The sequence below is a fragment of the Salmo salar genome, chromosome ssa08 (genome assembly GCF_905237065.1).
Source record: "Salmo salar chromosome ssa08, Ssal_v3.1, whole genome shotgun sequence".
NCBI classification, from domain to species: domain Eukaryota; kingdom Metazoa; phylum Chordata; class Actinopteri; order Salmoniformes; family Salmonidae; genus Salmo; species Salmo salar.
Genome location: NC_059449.1, coordinates 23,180,338 through 23,205,922, shown reverse-complemented (window position 1 = coordinate 23,205,922; position 25,585 = coordinate 23,180,338). Strand labels below are relative to the sequence as shown.

Genomic DNA, 25,585 nt, shown 5'->3' with positions numbered 1-25,585 from the left:
GAATTTCTGGTTTTTGTGACCCCTCTCCTGCTTGGAAAATGGCTGTGTGGTTTTTCTTGTGTTGTTGCTCTCCTAACATAATCTAACTTTATGCTTTCGCCGTAAAGCCTTTTTGAAATCGGACAATGTGGTTGGATTAAGGAGAGGTTTATCTTTAAAATGGTGTAAAATAGTTGTATATGTGAGAACTTAGAATTATGACATTTTGTTGTTTTGAATTTGGCGCTCTGAATTTTCACTGGCTGTTGAATAGTGTGAACCGTGGGTGGGACGGTAGCACGCAGCCCTGAGAAGTTAAGGGTCTCTGCCTTGGCCATGCTGTCAATCCAGCATGATTTTTGCTGCCCTCAAAAAAAACTGTTAACTCAGAACTGGGAAGAAACGAGCTCCGACTGGGAAAATACGTTTTGAATGGTCATCCAACTCGGAATTGTAAGTCTGGTATTCGGGCCTCTTTCTAGAGCATCGGCCTGACGTAATCATGATTCGACCTTGTTTTTTCAGAGTTTTCAGCTGTCTTGAAAGCACCATAAACACAGAGAATGCCAGACTTTGATGACAACATTTGCCCACTGTCACGTTGGTAAAAGGGGTGGGAGAGAAGCGCAGGAATGCATAATAGGGTTTTTTATGATACCCAAATTACAGCATGCAATGTAAAGGCACGGGAACGAAGACCAAACAAAAACGTACACAAAACACAGGGTTGAGACCCAAACAAAAGAGCGAAGAGTCCCTCGAATAAATACACGGGACGAGACCCGAAAACACACGCGCACAATGATACAACACGGGACGAGACCCGTAATCATCTGCACAATACATAATTTGTACATCTCAATTGTCAGTAGAAACCACATTTGTTTAAGCAAGTCAGCCATATCAGCTATTTGTTTCTATAAGGCAGTAAATGAGGCTGAATGAACTGTTTCGCTGCCAGACAAGGCTCCGCTGATAGCCAGGTGTAGCAGTGGTATATTGCATTTAATTCATTGTTTAGTATTGTGTTGTGTAGTGGCTTTGCTGGAATACATCCCACATTTTTGGAGCTGGCTGAGAGGGCCCTAGTGGAGCGGGCTGGCTGAGAGGGCCCTAGTGGAGCGGGCTGGCTGAGAGGGCCCTAGTGGAGCGGGCTGGCTGAGAGGGCCCTAGTGGAGCGGGCTGGGTGAGAGGGCCCTAGTGGAGCGGGCTGGCTGAGAGGGCCCTAGTGGAGTGGGCTAGCTGCGAGGGCCCTAGTGGAGCAGGCTGGCTGAGAGGGCCCTAGTGGAGCGGGCTGGCTGAGAGGGCCCTAGTGGAGCGGGCTGGCTGAGAGGGCCCTAGTGGAGCGGGCTGGGTGAGAGGGCCCTAGTGGAGCGGGCTGGCTGAGAGGGGCCCTAGTGGAGCCAGCTGGCTGAGAGGGCCCTAGTGGAGCCAGCTGGCTGAGAGGGCCCCAGTGGAGCGGGCTGGCTGAGAGGGCCCTAGTGGAGCGGGCTGGGTGAGAGGGGCCCTAGTGGAGCCAGCTGGCTGAGAGGGCCCTAGTTGAGCCAGCTGGCTGAGAGGGCCCTAGTGGAGCGGGCTGGCTGAGAGGGCCTTAGTGGAGCCAGCTGGCTGAGAGGGCCGTAGTGGAGCGGGCTGGCTGAGAGGGCCCTAGTGGAGCGGGCTGGCTGAGAGGGCCCTAGTGGAGCCAGCTGGCTGAGAGGGCCCTAGTGGAGCCAGCTGGCTGAGAGGGCCCTAGTGGAGCGGGCTGGCTGAGAGGGCCCTAGTGGAGCGGGCTGGCTGAGAGGGCCCTAGTGGAGCGGGCTGGGTGAGAGGGCCCTAGTGGAGCGGGCTGGGTGAGAGGGCCCTAGTGGAGCGGGCTGGGTGAGAGGGCCCTAGTGGAGCCAGCTGGCTGAGAGGGCCCTAGTGGAGCGGGCTGGCTGAGAGGGCCCTAGTGGAGCGGGCTGGCTGAGAGGGCCCTAGTGGAGCGGGCTGGCTGAGAGGGCCCCTAGTGGAGCGGGCTGGCTGAGAGGGCCCTAGTGGAGCGGGCTGGCTGAGAGGGCCCTAGTGGAGCGGGCTGGCTGAGAGGGCCCTAGTGGAGCGGGCTGGCTGAGAGGGCCCTAGTGGAGTGTTTCATTTTTGTATATAGTTAATATATGTTATTTTTAATATACTTTCTCTTTTGAAACTTTTGTGTTTTTAATGTTAACTGTTTGTGATTGTTGGGGAGAGACGAGAAATGAACATCAACATGACCTTTCATGATGTGATGGGGAAGATAGACTTATCGCTGGTATGGTGTAACAACACCCATGTGTACACACATTCCACTTCCATGTGAACATCTATTTGCAGATGAGTTTACAGTATATCTAGTTTAATAGATCAGCTTTTCTTTTTTTTCTCTATAGTTCAGTTCCAGAGGTCAGAAGTCAAGCTGAGCTGGGCCAACAGCGGAAACGATTACTGGTTAGGATGATATCACTGGTGAGAAGTCAGTTATTAAAATATATCTCCCTTCCTTTAATATTTCTCTCTCCTCCACAAATATGTCTCTCCTCTACCCTCCTCTCTCCTCTGCCCTCCTCTCTCCCCAACACTCCTCTCTCCCCTACACCCTCTCTCCTCTGCCCTCCTCTCTCCCCAACACTCCTCTCTCCTCCACCCTCCTCTGCCCTCCTCTCTCCCCAACACTCCTCTCTCCTCTGTCCTTCTCTCTCCTCTACCCTCCTCTCTCCTCTACCCTCCTCTCTCCTCTACCCTCCTCTCTCCTCTACCCTCCTCTCTCCTCTACACTCCTCTCTCCTCTACACTCCTCTCTCCTCTACACTCCTCTCTCCTCAACCCTCCTCTCTCCTCTACCCTCCTCTCTCCCCAACACTCCTCACTCATCTGTTCTCCTCTCTCCTCTACCCTCCTCTCTCCCTCCCCTTATCTCTCTTAGCAACTTATCTTGGATCAGTGGTTGAACACACTACAGCAAACTGATCTGTTAAAAAAACTCCACAGGAAACTGCTGACAGAGCAGCAACGTTTCACATAGTGTCCTATAATATCACCTCTAACTGTCTACTGCTTGAGTTCACCTCTTATAGAATATTGGCTTAATGTTCCAGCACCTAAATATAAACAGTACCAGCACCCAAAATGAGTACTGATGAGGTCTCATGTTAGAGCAGGAGAAGGGGGGATGTGGTGTAGAAGCTAGAGGTCTGTTACCCAAGTCAATTCAACAGGTCTGATGCTATATGTCAGGGTCAGGCTGGACTGGGCCAAGAGAGGAACAGGTTACTGGTCATGATGACATCACTGGTGAGAAGTCAGTGATACAATGATATTTTCTCTCTCCCCCCCTCCTCCATCTTGTCCTCCCCCTTCCCTCCCCTCTCTCTGGTTCTTACCATTACTCCCTCCCTTCCCCCAAGGTAGCCTTGTGGTTGATTAAAAGAGACCCCCCCCCCCCACATATTTGCATAGTTGCGTATGTTATGGTCTTATCTCAGCATGTCTACAGATTCTCCCTGTATTTGTTGGCTTGGAAATGTTGATACCGGAGACTGTTATCAGAAGAAACTGTGTAACCAACCATTTATAGAGGCTGAGAAATGCATTATCATTAATTAGAAGGTTGGTTATCCTCCAACAATGTCACAATGGATGGCAGAAATGTCTCGTTATGTATCACTGGATTTGATTTACTGGTCAACTTTCATGAGGTCAGGATGCCTTATATGGAATACTGTACGACAAAAGGAGTCTGTATTAAAAACATGACCACTTCATGTCTTCAATAGCTGCTGGGTTGTTCAGTCCTGCCCTGGTGGTCTGCTGTCCTGTGGGTTGTCACTCTGGCCTTGACCTAACACACCTGAAACCAATAATGAATGTTTCACTAAGATCCTAAAGCTGAGTGGGATGTGTTGGGTTGGTGGAGGAGGACGGGCCGACCCAGCTACACCTTACAGTATATACAAAAGTATGTGGACACCCCTTCAAATTAGTGGATTTGGCTATTTCAGCCACACCTGTTCCTGACCTGTGAATAAAATTGAGCACACCGCCATGCAATCTCCATAGACAAACATTGACTGTAGAATGGCCTTACTGAAGAACTCAGTGACAATCAACATGGCACCATCATAGGATGCTACCTTTCCAACAAGTCAGTTCATCATTTGTACCCTGCTTTAGCTGCCCCGGTCAACTGTAAGGGCTGTTATTGTGAAGTGGATATGTCTAGGAGCAGCAGTGGCTTAGCCAGGAAGTCATAGCTCACACAAGCTCACAGAATGGGACCGCGAGTGCTGAAGTGCATCGCGTGTAAAAATCATCTTTCCTCGGTTGCAACACTCACTACCGAGTTCCACACTTCCTCTGGAAGCAACTTCAGCACAAGAACTGTTTGTCTGGAGCTTCATGAAATGGGTTTCTATGGCAGAGCAGCGGCACACAAGCCTCAGATCACCATGCGCAATGCCAAGTGTCGGCTGGAGTGGAAACGCGTTCTCTGGAGTGATGAATCACGTTTCACCATCTGGCAGTCCGAACCACAAACCTGGGTTTGGCAGATGCCAGGAGAATGCTACCTGCCCCAATGCAGAGTGCCAACTGTAAAGTTTGGTGGAAGAGGAATAATGGTCTGGGGTTGTTTTTAATGGATCGGGTTAGGCCCCTTAGTTCCATTGAAGGGAAATCTAATCACTACACCATACAATGACATTCTAGACTATTCTGTGCTTCCAACTTTGTGGTAACAGTTTGGGGAAGGCCCTGTCCTGTTTCAGCATGACAATGCCCCCTGTACACAAAGCGAGGTCCATACAGAAATAGTTTGTTGAGATCGATGTGCTAGAACTTTACTGGTCTGCACAGAGCCCTGACCTAAAACCCATTGAATACCTTTAGAGATTAATTGAAACGCTGACTGTGAGCCAGGCCTAATCACCCAACCTCACTAATGCTGTTGTGGCTGAATGGAAGCAAGTTCCCACAGCAATGTTCCAACATCTAGTGGAAAGCCTTCCCAGAAGAGTGGAGGCTGTTATAGCAGCAAAGGGGGGACCAACTCCATATTAAGACCCATGATTTTGGAATGAGATGTTAGATGAGCAGGAGTCCACATACTTTTGGTCATGTAGTGTACATTCCCCTTCAATGCAAATGCGTAACTCTCTTTGCAGAGGAGTTTAAATCTAATTTAATTAATTTGCTTTTGTCAGTTTTTTAAATCATTCATTTCAGAGGTCAGGGTCAAGCTGAGCCGGACCAAGAGTGGAAAAGGTTACTGGTTATGATGACATCACTGGTGAGAAGTCGGTAATGAAAAGTTATTCAGTTGACTGCATGTTAGTCTGTCAGCCCCATCTTGTTGACATCTCCTTCTCTCTCCTCCCCTCCACTCTATCTCTCCTCCCGTCCTCTGTCCCCTCGTCTCTCTCCTTCCTCTCTCTCTGCTCCTCTCCCTCTCTTCCTGTCAGACAGCATCAGACCTGTTGACTTGGGTAACAGACCTCTATCCTCTACACCCCCCTTCTCCTACTCTAACATGAGACCAATATAATATATAATATGACAAGTATTAGTAGTTCCATAAAACACTACTTGTTATTGGGTTTAGAATGGTTTGTATGGACACATGACTTTCTCCATGTGGGATAATAAAGTTGACTAATATTGAAGTGCTATAATCACTGTAGATTTATACTCTACCTACCTGGTGGACTGACGCTTTGAGCCTGGAGATCTGAGGAGAAAGAGAGAGACAGAGGAGAAAGATAGAGAAAGAGATAGAGAGAAACAAAGGAGAAAGGGATGAGACAGAGGTTAAATGAACATCAACATGACCTTTCATGATGTGATGGGGAAGAAAGACTTATCATTGGTATGGTGCAACAACACCCATGTGTAAACACATTCCCCCTCTCTCCTCCACCCTCCTCTCTCCCATTCCGTCCTTTCTCCCCTCCCCTTCTCTCTACTCTACCCTCCATCCCCTACCCTCCTCTCTCCTCTACCCTTCTCTAATCCCTATCCTCCTCTCCCCTACCCTGCTTTCTCCTTCTCAAATCTCTCGCCCCTACCCTCGTTTCTCACCTCCCATTCTATCTCCACTGCCCTGCTCTCTCCTCTCTCCCCTCCCCTCCTCTCTCCTCTACCTTCCTCTCTCTCCCCTTCCCTCCTCTCCCCTCCTCTCTCCTCCACCTCCCTCTCTCTCCACTACCCTCCTCTCTTCTACCTTCCTCTCTCCACTACCCTCCTCTCTTCTCTCTCCCCTCCCCTCCTCTCTCCTCTACCTTCCTCTCGCTCCCCAACCCTCCAATCTCCTCTACCCTCCTCTCTCCTCTACAATCCTCTCTCCCCTCATCTCTCCTCTACCCTTCTCTCTACCTTAGCCTCTATCCCCTCCCCTCCTCTCTCCTCTACCCTTTTCTCCCCTACCCTCCTCTTCTCCCTCCCCTACCCTCCACTCTCCCCTACCCTCCTCTCTCTCCTCCCCTTCTCTCGCCCCTACCCTCTGCCCCCTACCCTCCTCTCTCCTCTACCTCTTTCTCTAACCCTCTTCTCCTCTCTCCCCTACCCTCCTCTCTCCTCCACATATCTCTCTTACCCCTATCCTCATCTCTTATCTACCCTCCTATTTCCACTACCCTACTTTCTCTCCTGCCCTCCTCTCCCCTACCCTCCTCTCTTCTCTACACCTCTCTCTCCCCTACCCTCCACTATCCCCTCCCATCCTCTTTCCTCTACCTCTCTCCCCTCCCATCCTCTCTCCCCTCCCATCCTCTCTCCCCTCCTCTCTCCTCTACGTCTCTCCCCTACCTTGCTCTTTCCTCTACTCTACTCTCTCCTCTCCCCTCCTTCTCCCTCCCATACCCTCCCCTTCTCCCTACCTTAGCCTCTATCCCCCCTCCATCCTCTACCCTTCTCTCTCCCCTACTCTCCTATTTTCTCTACCCTTCCCTCTCTCCTACCCTCCTCTCCCCTCTACCTTTCTCTCTCCCCTACCTTCATCTCTCCACTATCCTCCTCTCTCCTCCACCCTTCTCTCTCCCCTACCCTCCTCTCTCTCCTCCCCTTCTCTCTCCCCTACCCTCTGTCCCCTACCCTCCTCTCTCCTCTACCTGTTTCTCTAACCCTCTTCTCCTCTCTCCCCTACCCTCCTCTCTCCTCCACATATCTCTCTCACCCCTACCCTCATTTCTCATCTACCCTCCTATTTCCACTATCCTACTCTCTTCCCTACCCTCCTCTCTACCCTACCCTCCTCTCTCCTATACCCTCCTCTCATCCCTACCCTCCTCTCTCCTTTATCCTTCTCTCTCCTATACCCTTCTCTCTCCCCTACCCTCCTCTCTCCTATACCCTTCTCTCGCCCCTACCCTTCTCTCTCCTCTACCCTTCTCTCTCCCCTCCCCATCTCCTAACCTCCTTTCTCCCCTCCCCTCTCCTCAAACATTTTTTCTCCCCTCCCCTTCTCTCTCACCTATCTTGCTCTATGCCCTCCCCTCCCATCTCCCCCCCACTCGATTCTCTCTCCCCTCCCTTTCTCTCCTCTCCCCTTTCTCTCTCCCCTACCCTCCTCTCTCCCCACCCCTCCTCTCTCTTCCATCTCTCTCTCTCTCTCTCTCTCTCTCGACATATAGTGTTGGACCTGTTGATCTTGACTCAGCTCATAGACCTCTAGCATCTACACCCCTCCCTTCTCCTACTCTAACATAACACCAATATAATATATAATATATACTCTCATTCATTTACATAGAGACAGACACAGTCAATCATTGACACACTGAATATACAACAGTCAGATGCATGACACCATCACAACTTAACTGACATTAGTGCCTGTCCCCAGATGGACAGTTAGACTACAGTAAAGTACATTTACAGGTGATCACATCATTGTCCTGCTTTGAGACACATTTTTACTGTCTGCTTCCAGTTGCATGTTATTTTACTAACCCTGCAAATTATAATATATCTTACAATATCAAATCATATCTCAGTAACTGTCACAAGTGTATATCAGTATAACAGCATCTTACCTATGCTCCAGAAAAGGATCATCAATATCCCTGCAGATATCATATCTGTCTCTAACTGGGGCTCCACTGACATATACAAGTCACTGTCATAAAGTTTGGACTGAAGAGTGGACCATACTGCTCGGCTATATGACTTCTCTGTCATTAGTTCATTACGTCTTTGATGTGAGATAAACTTCTTAGCAACTTATCTTGGATCAGTGGTTGAACACACTACAGCAAACTGATCTGTTAAAAAAACTCCACAGGAAACTGCTGGCAGAACAGCAACGTTACACATAGTGTCCTATAATATCACCTCTAACTTTCTACTGCTTGAGTTCACCTCTTATAGAATATTGGATTAATGTTCCAGCACCTAAATATAAAAAGTACCAGCACCCAAAATGAGTACTGATGAGGTCTCATGTTAGAGCAGGAGAAGGGGGGATGTGGTGTAGAAGCTAGAGGTCTGTTACCCAAGTCAACTCAACAGGTCTGATGCTATATGTCAGGGTCAGGCTGGGCTGGGACAAGAGTGGAAAAGGTTACTGGTTATGATGACATCACTGGTGAGAAGTCAGTGATAAAAAGATGAAGAGGACAGAGGGGGGGGGAGGGGAGAGGAGAGGGGGAGGAGAGGAGAGGAGAGGAAAGAGGAGAGGGGGAGAAGAGGAGAGGAGAGGAAAGAGGAGAGGGGGGAGAAGGGAAGAGGGGGAGAAGAGGAGAGGGGGAGAAAAGAGGAGAGAGAAGAGGAGGATGGGCGAAGGGGAGAGGATGTACTGTTTGTCTCCCACCATTCTACTCAGAGGACTATACCTTCTGTTATAAAGTGGGCGTTTCCAATATATTTAGTTTACCAGTCATTTCAGTGAAGGGAACAAGTGCACACTTTAGGAGAAAGGAGAGATAATTGGGACAATGCTTCTTTCTAGTCTACAGTCCTGCATCTGTGACACCAGATTACCACCTAGTGGTCATAAGAGGAACTGTCCTGTCAGTGTGTTTTTACTGCTGGCTCAAAACAACACATGACCTGCATACATGATATGATTCATGTGTGAGTACTAAAAGCATATGAATATAGTATATTATAGTATATTTATTATATATGTGGGTCTGATAAATAAACACTCTTAATGTTTGCTGTTTTATCAGTAAGAAGAACATTGGGAACTATGTAACCAAACACATGTGAAACCTCATGATATGAGTGATAAGAAGTGTTTAAAAAGGTGAGTTCTGAACCCTGTAGACTACTGCACTACTTCTGAAGAAGACCAGAGTCATTTAAGAATGAAGACTGCTATAGTTCTGATGGTGTTGCTGTTCTGTCTGTCTGTCGGTCTGTCTGTGGGATGGACTCAAGGAGAGAGTGGAGGGGTGAGTCGTAGGTCTCTCTCCATGGCTGTCTGTATGTCTGTCTGCAGTATATAGACCAAATCAACAAAAGTATGTGGACACCTGCTCGTCAAACATCTCATTCCAAAATCATGGGCATTTGCATGGAGTTGGTCCCCCTTTGCAGCTATAACAGCCTCCACTCTTCTGGGAAGGCTTTCCACTAGATGTTGAAACATTGCTGCGGGGACTTGCTTCCATTCAGCCACAAGAGCATTAGTGAGGTCGGGCACTGATGTTGGGCGATTAGTCCTGGCTCGCAGTCGGCGTTCCACTTCATCCCAAAGGCGTTCGACGTCGTTGAGGTCAGGGCTTCTGAAGTTCTTCCACACCAATCTCGACTAACCATTCATGTATGGAACTCGCTATGCGTACCGGGGCATTGTCATGCTGAAACAGGAAAGGGCCTTCCCCAAACTGTTGCCACAAAGTTGGAAGCACAGATTCCTCTAGAATGTCATTGTATGCTGTAGCATTAAGATGTCCCTTCACTGGAACTAAGGGGCCCAAACCATGAAAAACAACCCCAGACCATTATTCCACCAAACATTACAGTTGGCACTATGCTTTGGGGCAGGAAACATTCTCCTGGCATCCGCCAAACCCAGATTAGTCCGTCAGATTGCTAGAAGGTGAAGCATGATTCATTACTCCAGAGAATACGTTTCCACTGCTCCAGAGTCCAATGGCTGTGAGTTTTACACCACTCAAGCCGACGCTTGACATTGCCCATATTGATCTTAGGCTTGTATGCAGCTGCTCGGCCATAGAAACCCATTTCATGAAGCTCCTGACAAACAGTTTCTTGTGCTGATGTTGCTTCCAGAGGCAGTTTGGAACTTGTTAGCCTGTTGGGGCTAGGGGGCAGTATTGAGAATTTTGAAAAAAATATGTGCCCATTTTTAACTGCCTCCTACACCAACTCAGAAGCTAGGAAATGCATATTATTAACAGATTTGGATAGAAAACACTCTGAATTTTCTAAAACTGTTTGGTGTCTGTAAGTATAACAGAACTCATATGGCAGTCAAAACCCTGAGACAAATTCTGACAGGATGTGGATATCTGATGTGTTGAATTACTTTTAAGCCTATGCCATTGAAACACACAGGGACATATTAATCATTGAGCACTTCCTATGCCATCCACTAGATGTCACCAGTCTTTACAAAGTGGTTTGAGTCTTCTACTGTGAAAACTGACCAAACAAGAGACTTGGAACGTTGGTCATAAGCGGATTGCCTATACTGCTCTGGCGCGCGAGTGCATGTTTGGGTACTCTCGTTCCAATACGTTTTAAAAGAGAATGCAATCGTCCGTCTTGAATATTATTGAAGTTCTGATTGAAAAAGGCCCTAATGATTTATGCTATACAACGTTTGACATGTTTGAACGAACGTAAATATTTTTTTTTCCCTCTTTGGTGAAGACAAGTCCGGCGGGCGTTGTTCATGTTTTTGAGTAGCCTACAGGACGCGCTAACAATACAGAGCTTTTTGGACATAAATTATGAGCTTTTTCGAACAAAACTACATTTGTTATGGACCTGGGATTCCTGGAAGTGCCTTCTGATGAAGATAATCAAAGGTAAGGGAATATTTACATAGTATTTTTGATTTTAGATCTCTCCAACATGGCGCCTAGTCTGTATCGCCAAGCCTATTTTTCTGAGCGCAGTACTCAGATTACTGGGAAATCACACTTTGCAATAAAGTTATTTTTAAATCTGGCAATGCGGTTGCGTTCACGAGATGTTCATCTATAATTCTTTGAATGACAATATAATATTTTACCAATGTTTTCGAAGAGTAATTATTTAATTTGTTGTGCTGATTGACTGCCGGTATTGGAGGGAAAATATTTTCTCAACATCAACGGCATTGTAAAACGCTGTTTTTGGATATAAATATGAACTTGATAGAACAAAAAATGCATGTATTGTCTAACATAATGTCCTAGGAGTGTCATCTGATGAAGTTTGTAGAAGGTTAGTGCATAATTTTAGCTGGTTTTCTGCTTTTGGTGACGCCTGTCTTTGCATTGACAAAACATTACACACAGCTATTTTCAATGTACTGTCCTAACATAATCTAACTTTATGCTTTCGCCGTAAAGCCTTTTTGAAATCGGACAACGTGGTTAGATTAAGGAGATGTTTATCTTTCAAAGGGTGTAAGATAGTTGTATGTTTGAGAAATTTGAATTATGACATTTAATTGTTTTCAAATTTGGCGCCCTTGATATTTCACCTGCTGTTGATAGGGTGTACCAGGAGTGAGACGCTTGCGTCCCACCTAGCCCATAGAAGTGAATGAGTGTTGCAACCAAGTACAGACGATTTTTACGCGTTACACGCTTCAGCACTCGGCGGTCCTGTTCTGTGAGCTTGTGTGGCCCAGTACTTCTTGGCTGAGCCATTGTTGGTCCTAGATGTTTCCACTTCACAATAACAGCACTTACAGTTGACCGGGGATGCTCTAGAAGGTCAGAAATTTCACAAACTGACTTGTTGGAAAGTGCCATCCTATGATGGTGCCACGTTGAAAGTTACTTCAGTAAGGCCATTCTACTGCCAATGTTTGTCTACAGAGATTTCATGGCTGTGTGCTCATTTTTATACACCTGTCAGCAACTGGTGTGGCTGAAATAGCCCAATCTACTAATTTGAAGGGGAGTCCACATACTGCTGTATATATAGTGTATCCCCCAGCTGTCTGGTCCAGGAGAATATCACCTGTGATGCTGTCTGGTCCAGGAGAATATCACCTGTGATGCTGTCTGGTCCAGGAGAATATCACCTGTGATGCTGTCTGGTCCAGGAGAATATCACCTGTGATGCTGACTGGTCCAGGAGAATATCACCTGTGATGCTGTCTGGTCCAGGAGAATATCACATGTGATGCTGTCTGGTCCAGGAGAATATCACCTGTGATGCTGTCTGGTCCAGGAGAATATCACCTGTGATGCTGTCTGGTCCAGGAGAATATCACCTGTGATGCTGTCTGGTCCAGGAGAATATCACCTGTGATGCTGTCTGGTCCAGGAGAATATCACCTGTGATGCTGTCCGGTCCAGGAGAATATCACCTGTGATGCTGTCTGGTCCAGGAGAATATCACCTGTGATGCTGTCTGGTCCAGGAGAATATCACCTGTGATGCTGTCTAGAGTATTTGTTTCTTGTCTTATGATTTAGATGTGACTGTATTTTGACAGTTTCTTTATCTATTCCATACAATTGATGTAACATACAGTACAGTAGTATAAATAGGACTATTTTTATTCCTATGCGTATGCTAAATATATTTACTGTATGTTTGCATTTTTACTGTATGTGTGCTTACAGTATGCTGTTTGAAATGTATTGAGTCATGTTGAAATATTAAACTTACATTTTTGCATTTGTGTTCCTTTCTTGTTTGAGTACACAAACAATATACAGTTTAACAACAGCATCTTAGTCTTCACACTGAAATAGGTTCTGATAGTAGTGTTTTGAATATGTCACATTAGAGTGATGATGGTTGTCACTAAGTGAAGGGGTCACAAGGTGAGACGTGGTATGAAATAAAGTAATAATTTACAGCACACAGTATCTGCTGTAAAGACTGTTGTCATTGTGTGGAAACCAGGGTCTGGCCCCCAAAACAAAGTTCCTCTCATAATTATCCATAACGAGCCATCTCCACCCTGGTACCTCCCTCTACACAAACACCAAGTCATTCTATGGAACGCAGCTCCGAGAGAGAGAGGACAAGACCATCATCAATCAGTAGCTGGAGTTCCATCTCAGAAGCTCTACTGACCATCATCAATCAGTAGCTGGAGTTCCATCTCAGAAGCTCTACTGACCATCATCAATCAGTCGCTGGAGTTCCATCTCAGAAGCTCTACTGACCATCATTAATCAGTAGCTGGAGTTCCATCTCAGAAGCTCTACTGACCACCATCAATCAGTAGCTGGAGCTCCATCTCAGAAGCTCTACTGACCATCATCAATCAGTAGCTGGAGTTCCATCTCAGAAGCTCTACTGACCATCATCAATCAGTAGCTGGAGTGCCATCTCAGAAGCTCTACTGACCATCATCAATCAGTAGCTGGAGTTCCATCTCAGAAGCTCCTCTCAGTTCAGACACAGTAGAGCTCTAAGAACCTCATTCTTCTGCATTAAACAACCAGTTGATGCAGTATTATGACATCATCTTGTAATTTCACTAAGTGTATTGTCTAATGTGAACTGTGTAATCTACTGTAATTTACAGTACTGTAGTATATTACTGTCAGCACTTCTAAGGGCCATTTGAAACACGTATCTTACATTGTTTTCTATTGGATCAACTGGTAGTTAAAACGACTAAATTGAAAAGATATCAATATGTTGTGTTTTGGTGATTAAACCAACGTTCTCATTACATTTATCAATACACATATATATTGAATTAATGGTTGTGTGGTGAGAGATGTTTACAATCCAGATGAATGAATGACAGGTTTTGAATGAAAGACGGTCTGTGTTACAAGCTGACCAGTTAGGAGTTCTGTACTATGAGATGTGAATATGTACCACATAAAAGGTATAATGTTTTAACTCTTCATCGTTGGGAAGGGTCTCATGAGCATTTCACAGTAAAGTCTACACCAGTTGTATTTAACGCATTTTATTTATTTTTATGTATTTAAGACACTGCATCTCAGTGCAAGAGGTGTCACTGAAGTACTTGGTTTGAATCCAGGCTGCATCATATCCGGCTGTGATTGGGAGTCCCATAGTGTGGTGCACAATTGGCCCGGCGTTGCCTGGGTTTGGCTGGGATAGGCCGTCATTGTAAATAAGAATTTGTTCCTAACTGACATGCGTGGGAGAATTTTCCAGTCATCTGGTGATTCTCAGTAACTATACTGTAAGTAGAAAGAAGAATCGATATAAGTTTAAATATTAGACATGTGTAAACAGAATAAAGGCTGAGCCCATGTGAGTGTACAAAGCTGGATCAACATCAAGTCAACTATTAGACATGTAAAAAACAGAACGTAAGCAGAATCTGTGTGGATGAGGCAAGGTAAACCAACAAGACGTGTCTGGTCTGAGCCATATCTGATCTTGTGAAGGCTACTGGACATACACATGGGTTAATCATACATAGACAACATCGGTCTGAACTTGTGAAGACTTTTGGACAGGAACATTAGCTTATCAGTGATGGGCAACAGTAGGAGTATGCATGTCAAGCCACCAATATAATCTATGCCCCAATGTCTGAGCCAATAAGAGAATGGAAACTAAGCAAGACAACAAGATTCATAAAGTGGAGTGATGTTATGTAAGGGTCAGACTGTATAAAAGCCAAGTACTAAGAATGAAGAGTCAGTTCTTCTATGGAATTGCTCGGCTTTGTTACTGTTTGTAATAAAGTCTAATTGAAATCACAGGTTCCGGTTCTGGTGAAATATTTGATTCAATATTTCCACAACAGTCCATGTGTATAGACTGCAAGAACTTTGAAATTAAGTTGTTTTCAAGTCATTTTAACAACAACTCAAAAATAAAAATGTTAAACTTTCAACTAAAACAAAACGTATATTGGACCTCGGGTATAGACTTCTTTTCAATTACATTTTGGTAGGTGGGATAGCCCAACGTCAAAACACAGTTTTAATGTGTCCAAATCAATAACCAATATTCAGAAACAGTTTGTGATATTAAAAACCTAAACATAAAATGTACTATCTGTACAAATATCTGCAACAATAATCATATTACTTGTATAATAATCATATTACTTTTTAAACAAGCACCTTTTAAAATTCACAAGCACCAGAAACGCTGTTGTTTTGACAAGTAGCAATAAATCACTGATATCAATTAGGGGGGTGAATCAGGTTTTATGTGCTGTTGAAACTAACACAACTAAAAAAACACATGGAAATGGGAGATATATTTTACCTCACTGGTTAGAGGACAACCTGCAGAAGACAGTCAGCTACATTTTGGAGTGATGCATTTAAATTTAGAGGTTGCTAAACAAAGGAACGCAACACTTATTTGTCATCACTCATCGATATCATGTTGAAATCAATTTATTGAGAGTGGGGAGATGAGGTTGCATGTCCTGTTAAAACTAACAGCTCAAAAACCACATGGAATCTGGGAATAATGTGTACATCACTGGTTAGAGGACAACTTGTAGAAAACATCTAGCTACATTTTGATTCAAGTGGGTCACCAACGTGGTAAGTGTAACAGCTCTTTTTTTGTCACTTTCTGTAATATCATATAAATAGTACTCTTTCAATTCAGAGCCTGGATTTTTCCCCTGATGAGGCTAATATCCATATCATGCTGAAATCAATAGAACAGGGGGCAAACGATTAGGGTTCTACATTGTGACATCATTAAAATACTCCTACTACAATGTTAAAACATTCTACATTGTGACAGTCTACATTAAAATACTCTTACTACAATGTTAAAACATTCTACATTGTAACATCATTAAAATACTCCAACTACAATGTTAAAACATTCTACATTATGACATCATTAAAATACTCCTACTACAATGTTAAAACATTCTACATTGTGACATCATTAAAATACTCCAGGTACAATGTTAAAGCATTTTACATTGTGACATCAATAAAATACTCCTACTACAATGTTAAAACATTCTACATTGTGACATCATTAAAATACTCCAGGTACAATGTTAAAGCATTTTACATTGTGACATCATTAAAATACTCCAGGTACAATGTTAAAACATTCTACATTGTGACATAATTTCATTGATATCATGAAACAACTCCTTCATGTATGTATTTTCTGATGTTTGATCAGAGATATTTTATCAGAGTATCTCTTGTCACATTGATCACAGCTATAAGATTTCTCTCCTGTGTGTGTTCTCTGGTGTACAATCAGATGGCTAGATGTAGTAAAACTCTTCCCACATTGACCACAGGTATAAGGTTTCTCTCCTGTGTGTGTTCTCTGGTGTATAATCAGATGGCTAGATGTAGTAAAACTCTTCCCACATTGACCACAGGTATAAGGTTTCTCTCCTGTGTGTGTTCTCTGGTGTGATACCAGGTTGCTTGACTGAGTAAAACTCTTCCCACATTGATCACAGCTATAAGGTTTCTCTCCTGTGTGTTTTCTCTGGTGCGATAACAGGCTGCTTGACTGAGTAAAACTCTTCCCACATTGATCACAGCTATAAGATTTGTCTCCTGTGTGTGTTCTCTGGTGTACAATCCGATGGCTAGATGTAGTAAAACTCTTCCCACATTGATCACAGCTATAAGGTTTCTCTCCAGTGTGAATTCTCATGTGTACTTTTAGTGAATTTGATCTTAAGTAACTCTTCCCACAATCAAAACAGTGGTGAGATTTCTCTCCTGTGTGTACTCGCTGGTGTATTTTAAGTTCTGATGAAGATTTGCAACCTTTCCCACAGTCAGAGCAGCAGTGAGATTTCTTCCCTGTGGGTCTCCGCTGGTGTTTCTTGAGGTGTTTTGATCGGGAGGGACTCTTCTCTGCCTCGTCAGCTTCATGTTGTTGAGGCTCCCCAGAGGATCCACGATAGTCACGTCTCGCTCCTGTGTGAACAACAAAGCCAGACAGATGGTTAAAGGCCCACAACAGCAGAATCCCACTGTAAAAGGTGATGCCAACAGCGTAGCCATGATGTTGTACAACAATTGACGTCTGTAATGAATGTTAACATTTTTAACAATTGTCTTAAGACAGTCAAGTGAGCAACAATAGTCATATTTTGTGTTGTTTTCACATTAGTAGTAACATCGATGATTATAGGCTAGAAATAAGTTATTACAGTTACTGAACCCCTAAGCAGTGTGCCAGGCAACCTTTGGTCACCAATATAGGTCCCTTTCTGTGTTTGCTAAAATAGGCACACGAGGGCAATGCACACGCAATTTGGTTGTAGAAACTCCTCCTTGCTAATGAGGAAACCGCTAGTTATACCAATACCATAGACCTACTGTAGGACCCATAACTTCACCTAACAACAACATAGACCTACTGTAGGACCCATACCTTCACCTAACAATAACATAGACCTACTGTAGGACCCATAACTTCACCTAACACCTAACAACAACATAGACCTACTGTAGGACCCATAACTTCACCTAACAACAACATAGACCTTATTTTATATTTGTATAATTTTCATTTAGATAGAATATAGATTTACCACAGAATGATGTTGAGATACAAAGACGACTAGAAATAAAATGAAACTGTTCCAGTAAATTGTGAATATGAAAATCCAAACTGGCACCAGATCAGTAGAAATGGTCAGATAAATTGGAAAAGGTTGCCGACTGCTGGTGTAGCCTATTACCAGAAACTATAGGAGCATAACGACTGCTGGTGTAGCCTATTACCAGAAACTATAGGAGCATAACGACTGCTGGTGTAGCCTATTACCAGAAACTATAGGAGCATAACGTCTGCTGGTGTAGCCTATTACCAGAAACTATAGGAGCATAACGTCTGCTGGTGTAGCCTATTACCAGAAACTATAGGAGCATAACGACTGCTGGTGTAGCCTATTACCAGAAACTATAGGAGCATAACGACTGCTGGTGTAGCCTATTACCAGAAACTATAGGAGCATAACGTCTGCTGGTGTAGCCTATTACCAGAAACTATAGGAGCATAACGACTGCTGGTGTAGCCTATTACCAGAAACTATAGGAGCATAACGTCTGCTGGTGTAGCCTATTACCAGAAACTATAGGAGCATAACGACTGCTGGTGTAGCCTATTACCAGAAACTATAGGAGCATAACGTCTGCTGGTGTAGCCTATTACCAGAAACTATAGGAGCATAACGTCTGCTGGTGTAGCCTATTACCAGAAACTATAGGAGCATAACGACTGCTGGTGTAGCCTATTACCAGAAACTATAGGAGCATAACGACTGCTGGTGTAGCCTATTACCAGAAACTATAGGAGCATAACGTCAGAATTTATGAAGGCCAGCAGCAGCGGGAGGAGTAGGCTAAGGAAGAGGTTTTTTTCTTCTGGTTAGGCTATCTTGATCTCTGGCTCCCTCGAGTCATTTGTGTGTCTTAATTATTTAATCAAACAGCTTGCTTAAAGCATCAGACCAGTTCAGTACATAGCTGATTTTATTAAAACACATGGGGTGTGTATATTTATGGGAAAATACACATTATAACATTTCAACCAATCGATTGCTTAGAAAGGAAACACGACTCTTGGTTGACCAAGATTAGTATTTGATTTTCTCCTGTCGGGGACAGTCCTAGAACATATACAGCAACACCTCCCCCATTGGCATTCCTGTCTTTTATATAGATGTTATATCCCTAATCGCTCCTGCTGTATCAAAGGAATTATCTAAGTGAGTTTCAGAGGTGGCCAGTATATGACTGTTATCCGATGTCAACAAGTTATTGATTTCATGAACCTTATTTCTAAGGCTACATATATTAATAAGGGCCATTCCTTTCCCTTTCCTGGGCAGCTGACTGAGAAAACAAATACAAATGAAAACATTGTTTGGCTAATAGTCAGTCATTTTAAAGAACTGATTGGGTCTCTACTTGACACCAACAAACACCCCATAATATCTGGCCCTCTGCCCTTCCTAAATTGTGGCATTGAACAGTTCAGCAGACGTTTAGCCCTCCATAACTGGCTAGGAGACTATTGCAGCTCTGAGGGTGTAACATTTATTGACAGGAGAGAGCGAGATGACTCAAGGACTAAACTATATAAAGTGGCATTATACGCCCCGGAGTTGTTCATCACATTTAACAAACCAAACATTGAAATACCCTTATAGAAGGTAAAGTAAAAACCAAACCAGTCCGCGCATCAATACTGGTATATGGTAAAATACAGTATACTGCCCAGCCCCAAGCCTAGGTTAAAACTATCATGTTGACCTTATGGATGGCCAGTCCTCGTATTCATAGTGTAGTGAATTCGGGGGTAGCCCTGAGATGAACTCAAACCTGGGTCCAGCGACTGTCAAGCCAACACCTTATAACTGTTACGCCAAGATGTCTGAACTTCTTGACGAGGTCGCTAGCTTTTGGGTTAAGGTTGCTACAATAGCTTTCTCTATGAATGTGAGAGTGGTTAGATTTCTCCAGCCCCCATCCCTCAGCTGTTTACCAAACCAAGTCTCAGGGCAGCCATTTTGTTGCTGTTTAAATCCTAGGTTGCCCCTTTAAAAAAGCCAAATCAATCAACCAACCAATCTGCAGTTGAAACAATAACAAAGATGTCATTCCACCACTGTTTTGGTAATAAGATGATGGATGGGGCTGGAGAAATTTAACAACTCTAAAAGTCATAGACAGACCTATGGATGCAAGGACTGACCATCCATGATATCAACATTATAGTTTTAACCATGTTGAGGCTATACAGTGTTGATTTACATTGTTTCTAAACATTGGCTTAAAAAAAGCTTATTTGGGGTTCTGATGTGGTACAACAAAGTTCATGAGGCATGTGATATATTCTTCAAGAATCAATGGCTATAAATAAATAATATAAATGTAGCAATTGGCATATTTCCCCTTTAACACCACACATCAGTTGAACAACTGCAGAGTTTGTTCTTCTGTTTTTAAGACAGTACTTACTAGTGTTAATCAGGTCCCGGTTTCTCAAAACCATCTTACTGCTAAGTTCCCCGTCAGAACCATAGGATGCCTTAAGATGCGTTTGGGAAACCGGGCCCAGATGTCCAGTTTCCTCCTCCTCCATTTTCGATGTGACAGTCATCTCCTCCTCTTTCACCCCAAAAACTGCATCCTCCTCTCTCTCTGCCTCCTCTTCTTTTACTGTAACAGCCTCCTCCTCTTTCAATCTGAACGAGTCTTCCTTTTCTTTCACTGAAACGTCTTTCTCTTCTTCTTTCACGGAAACACCTTCACCCTCTACTTGTTTTTGTATTGTAACATCCTTCTCTTCCTCCTCCTCCTTCACTAGAGCTTCTTTATCCGTCCAGCAGTCCTCCTCTTCTTTAGCAGGAGGAGAGTAGCTTAGTGAACTCATGGTCGGGGATGTTCGCTAGCTAGCTTTAGCGACTAGCCTAGTTCTAAGATAATTTAGCAAACCAGCTAGCTGACAAACAACGTAAATATATAATTAAATGGGCCAACAAGTACATACGACAGAAGTGTGTTTAATACACAGCGACTAAAATACACCAAAACAGTGTAAAGAGCGTGAATGTTGTAGCTATGTTTGCTAGAAAGCTACCGAGGTGTCTGACTAGCTGTTGTTGTTGAAGGAGCGTCCCGTCCACTAGATTATACGTCACACTGGCAGCATCGCCTGAACCTAAAAGACGCACATCGCCATCTGCTGACTGGAGTGGGTAGCAGTTGAGGAACCAAAAGTTAACTTTCATATATTTCAAAAAAGTTGATTATTATATTAAGTCGTTCAAAGAGAAGCATGTGTTGATCGTTTTAAATTATCACTCTTTAAAAATGAATCAAACTTTAGACCCACTACATATTTGCATTGAACCATACTTCTGACATGGATCATTTTGACCCCAGAGACATATCTTTTATCATAGCCAAAATGTGGTTTATTCAATTCTTCCAATTTGTTCAACTTCAACTTGTTCTTAATACATCTAAATCATGGTTTAGTGTTTCTGTATCAATATGGACTTTAAACAAATTCAAATCCTTTGGAGTAATTTTGACTCCAGCCAAAAGCACCTTGGATAAATAGGACGTTTATTTCAAATCAAAATCAAATCACATTTTATTGGTCACATACACGTGTTTAGCAAATGTTATTGCGGGTGTAGCAAAATGCTTGTGTTTCTAGCTCCGACAGTGCAGTAATATCTAACAAGTAATATCTAACAATTTCACAACATATACCCAATACACACAAATCTAAGTATTTGAATCTAGGTTTCTCTGTAGACATGATCCATCCCAACAGAGGGTGGAGGGGCACCTGTATCAGTGGTTTTGACCAGATAGACACCTGCAGACACACAGTATAGTGCCTCCTATGTCCTCTCCTAAGATTGGACTTTTCTATACCACGTATCACGTGACTGTGTACAAAACTGCCAATGGTAGAAAACTTTGCCAGCGGTAGAAAACTCTGCCAGTGGTAGACAGTGCATTCGTTAAGTATTCAGACCCATTCACTTTTTCCACATTTAGTTACGTTACAGCCTCATTCTAAAATGGAATAATATTTTTTCCCCTCATCAATCAACACACAATACCCCATAATAACAAATAAAAAACAGATTTTTATACACTTTTGCACATGTATTTACATAAGTATTCAGACTTTGCTATGAGACTCGAAATTGAGCTCAGATGCATCCTGATTCCATTGATCATCCTTGAGATGTTTCTACAACTTGATTGGAGTCCACCTGTGGTAAATGCAATTAATTAGACATGATTTGGAAAGGCACACACCTGTCTATATAAGGTCCCACAGTTTACAGTGCATGTCAGAGCAAAAACCAAGCCATGAGGTCAAAGGAATTGTCCGTAGAGCTCTGAGACAGGATTGTGTGGAGGCAAAGACCTGGGGAAAGGTACCAAAAAATGTCTGCAGCATTTACGGTCCCCAAGAACACAATGGCCTCCATCATTGTTAAATGTAAGAAGTTTGTAACCACCAATACTCTTTCTAGAGCAGGGATTTGTAGTCTTGCATGTCGTCTACTTTGATGCTAATTAGCATTTTCGAATCCGAGAGTAAAGAGAGACAAATATATTGATAAAAGTATTTGTATTTATTATGGATCCCCATTAGTACCTGCCAAGGCAGCAGCTACTCTTCCTGGGGTGTATTATGGATCCCCATTAGTTCCTGCCAAGGCAGCAGCTACTCTTCCTGGGGTGTATTATGGATCCCCATTAGTTCCTGCCAAGGCAGCAGCTACTCTTCCTGGGGTTTATTATGGATCCCCATTAGTTCCTGCCAAGGCAGCAGCTACTCTTCCTGGGGTTTATTATGGATCCCCATTAGTTCCTGCCAAGGCATCAGCTACTCTTCCTGGGGTCCAGCAAAAATAAAGGCAGTTAAACCATTTTAAAAACATTACAATAAATTCACAACACACTGTGTCCTCAGTCACCTTGTCCTAGAGAGATTTACATGGTTATCAAAACGTCACATCAGGGTAAGCCTAAACAAAACACAGCCCTATGGGAAAAATGAATGGTGGAAAAACGATGTGAACCATCTCCCCTTTTGACCTCTAGTTTTTATGGATATTATGACTCTACAGAGCCCCACAGTGGACATGTCAAAATATGTTCCATTGATAAAGCACACTTTATTTAACCTCAATGTCATCTTGTTTTTACATGGCATTGTAGATGTTAGCGGTATATAGTATGTATTTTGGATGTTTTCAGTGTGTTTTTAACCCTTTCAGACAATGGGTTAATCGCAATAAAAAAATAGTGCACTAACATTACACAAAGTGAACTGAAGTCTGACAGCCCAAACAAAAACACAAATTATCAGTCAAAAACACAAGTCAGAACACAGCCTCTCGATTCTCTCATGTGTTTTCAGGTTCTCTGACTGGGAAAATGTCTTTCCACAATGAGAGCAGTGGTATGTCTCCTCCTGTGTATTTGTGTGTATTCTTTCATGCTCTTTCAGGTACCTTAACCGGGTAAATCTCTCTCCACACTGGGAGCAGCGGTACATCTTCTTACCTGTGTGTGTCCTCTCATGCTTGTTCAGGTTTCCTACCTGGCCAAAACTCTTTCCACACTGGGAACATTGGAAAAGCTTTTCCCCTGTGTGTCCCCTCTCATGGTTTTGCAGGCTCCCTAACTGGGTAAACGTCATTCCACATTGGGAACAGTGGTAAGGCTTCTCTCCAGTGTGTATTCTCTTATGTATTCTCAGGCTCCCTAACTGAGTAAAACTCTTTCCACACTGGGAGCAGTGATGTCGGCCTGCTGGTTTGGACGTCTCGGGATCTGGTTTCCCTGAAGGACTCTTCCTGCTGTCAGAAGGAGAGTCTGGTCTCTCTCCTGTCAAAGACAAACAGATTATTTAATTAAACAGAGACCTGAATGAAACCTCCACATGATAAAACTTCCTATGACGTATAATCTAGACTAGATCCCTCAATCACCTAAAGTCAGTTTTCACAAGTATTATTAAGGCGACTACAAAATGCAGGTCTCTGTGTGGTTCTTAGTCAGAGACTCTGTCAGTCAGTATGGTCAGGAGGAGTTGAGGAGTCTGGTTGCCTTTTACAAGGAGCATTGACTAAGGCATAATTACACCAGAGGAAGTCATGTCAGAGTACTCCCAGTACAAGAGATTTTCCCAGGACCCATCAGCTGGCCCAATGAGACATTTTCCTCAATGTCCTGCAGTCAGGTGTTTACTAGGATAATGTTACCAATGTCATAAACGTGAGCTGTATATTTTGGTAAAATCACAACACATAATTGAAAGAAACAAATTTGCTCAAGGCACATTATACATAATTGAATGAACCATGAATAAATAATTTGTTAATGTTATGAAAGAATTAAGCATAAACAAATATTTTTCTTTAGAGAGCCAGATTCAGGTGACGGAGGTCTCCTTGGTGCTTCCTGTCTCCACTGACAGAGGTCTCCTTGGTGCTTCCTGTCTCCACTGACGGAGGTCTCCTTGGTGCTTCCTGTCTCCACTGACGGAGGTCTACTTGGTGCTTCCTGTCTCCACTGACAGAGGTCTACTTGGTGCTTCCTGTCTCCACTAACAGAGGTCTACTTGGTGCTTCCTGTCTCCACTGACGGAGGTCTCCTTGGTGCTTCCTGTCTCCACTGACGGAGGTCTCCTTGGTGCTTCCTGTCTCCACTGACGGAGGTCTCCTTGGTGCTTCCTGTCTCCACTGACGGAGATCTCCTTGGTGCTTCCTGTCTCCACTGACGGAGGTCTACTTAATCACACACATCCACATGTACAGTTGAAGTCAGAAGTTTACATACACTTAGGTGGGAGTCATTAAAACTTGTTTTTCAACCACTCAACAAATTTCTTGTTAACAAATTATAGTTTTGGCAAGTCGGTTAGTACATCTACTTTGTGCATGATACAAGTAATTTTCCCAACAATTGTTTACAGACAGATTATTTCACTTATAATTCACTGTATCACAATTCCAGTGAGTCAGAAGTTTACATACACTAAGTTGACTGTACCTTTAAGAAAATTCCAGAAAATGTCATGGCTTTAGAAGCTTCTGATAGGTTAATTGACATCATTTGAGTCAATTGGAGGTGTACCTGTGTATGTATTTCAAGGCCTACCTTCAAACTCTGTGCCTCTTTGCTTGACATCACGGGAAAATCAAAAGAAATCAGCCAAAACCTCCATTTTTTTTTTTTTACTTCCACAAGTCTGGTTCATCCTTGGGAGGAATTTACAAATTCCTGAGGGTACCACGTTCATCTGTATAAACAATAGTAAACAAGTATAAACACCGTGGGACCACGCAGCCGTCATACCGCTTTGGAAGGAGACGTACTTTGGTGCGAAAAGTGCAAATCAATCCCAGAACAGCAGCAAAGGACCTTGTGAAGATGCTGGAGGAAACAGGTACAAAAGTAGCTATATCCACAGTAAAACGAGTCCTTTATCGACCTAACCTGAAAGGCAGCTCAGCAAGGAGAAGCCACTGCTCCAAAACCGCCATAAAAAAAGCCAGACTACGGTTTGCAACTGCACATGGGGACAAATATCATACTTTTTGGAGAAATGTCCTCTAGTCTGATGAAACAAAAATGGAACTGTTTGGCCATAATGACCATCATTATGTTTGGAGGAAAAAGGGGGAAGCTTGCAAGCCGAGGAACACCATCCCAACCTTGAAGCACGGGGGTGGCAGCATGATATTGTGGGGGTGCTTTGTTGCAGGAGGGACTGGTGCACTTCACAACATAGATGGCATCATGAGGGTGGAAAAGTATGTGGATATATTGAAGCAACATCAAGACATCAGTCAGGAAGTTAAAGCTTGGTTGCAAATGGGTCTTCCAAATGGACAATGACCCCAAGCATACTTCCAAAGTTCAGGAAAAATGGCTTAAGGAAAACAAAGTCAAGGTATTGGAGTGGCCATCACAAAGCCCTGACCTCAATCCTATAGAACATTTGTGGGCAGAAGTGAAAACGCGAGT

At 43.6% G+C, this 25,585-nt stretch overlaps 2 protein-coding genes across 2 annotated transcripts in view; both read right to left on the bottom strand.

Annotated features, from left to right (window-relative positions):
* LOC123744217 (CD5 antigen-like) overlaps positions 1–25,585 on the bottom strand; it is an 88,417-nt gene that overhangs the window by 10,509 nt on the left and 52,323 nt on the right. Inside the window, exon 2 of the mRNA XM_045723008.1 lies at positions 5,669–5,698. The gene's annotated coding sequence lies outside the window, so the exon portion shown is untranslated. The remainder of the gene's footprint in view (positions 1–5,668; positions 5,699–25,585) is intronic.
* Positions 15,263–20,659, bottom strand: LOC123744180 (zinc finger protein 271-like). The gene is made up of 3 exons (XM_045722629.1): positions 20,033–20,659; positions 16,483–16,978; positions 15,263–15,287 (listed from the first exon to the last, which is right to left on the bottom strand). The coding sequence occupies exons 1-3, from the start codon at positions 20,445–20,447 to the stop codon at positions 15,263–15,265; spliced, it is 936 nt and encodes a 311-aa protein (XP_045578585.1). The 5' UTR covers positions 20,448–20,659.

Excerpts from the sequence above, each read along its gene's own strand:
- LOC123744180 (XM_045722629.1), bottom strand. The coding sequence starts at position 20,447 with ATGAGTTCACTAAGCTACTCTCCTCCTGCTAAAGAAGAGGAGGACTGC. Across the intron at positions 16,979-20,032 it reads CCGGGACCTGATTAACACTA|GAGCGAGACGTGACTATCGT; the intron begins GTAAGTACTGTC and ends TTGTTCACACAG. Across the intron at positions 15,288-16,482 it reads CAATGTGGGAAGAGTTTTAC|TTGTGTTAGTTTCAACAGCA; the intron begins TCAGTCAAGCAA and ends GTGTTTTTTTAG.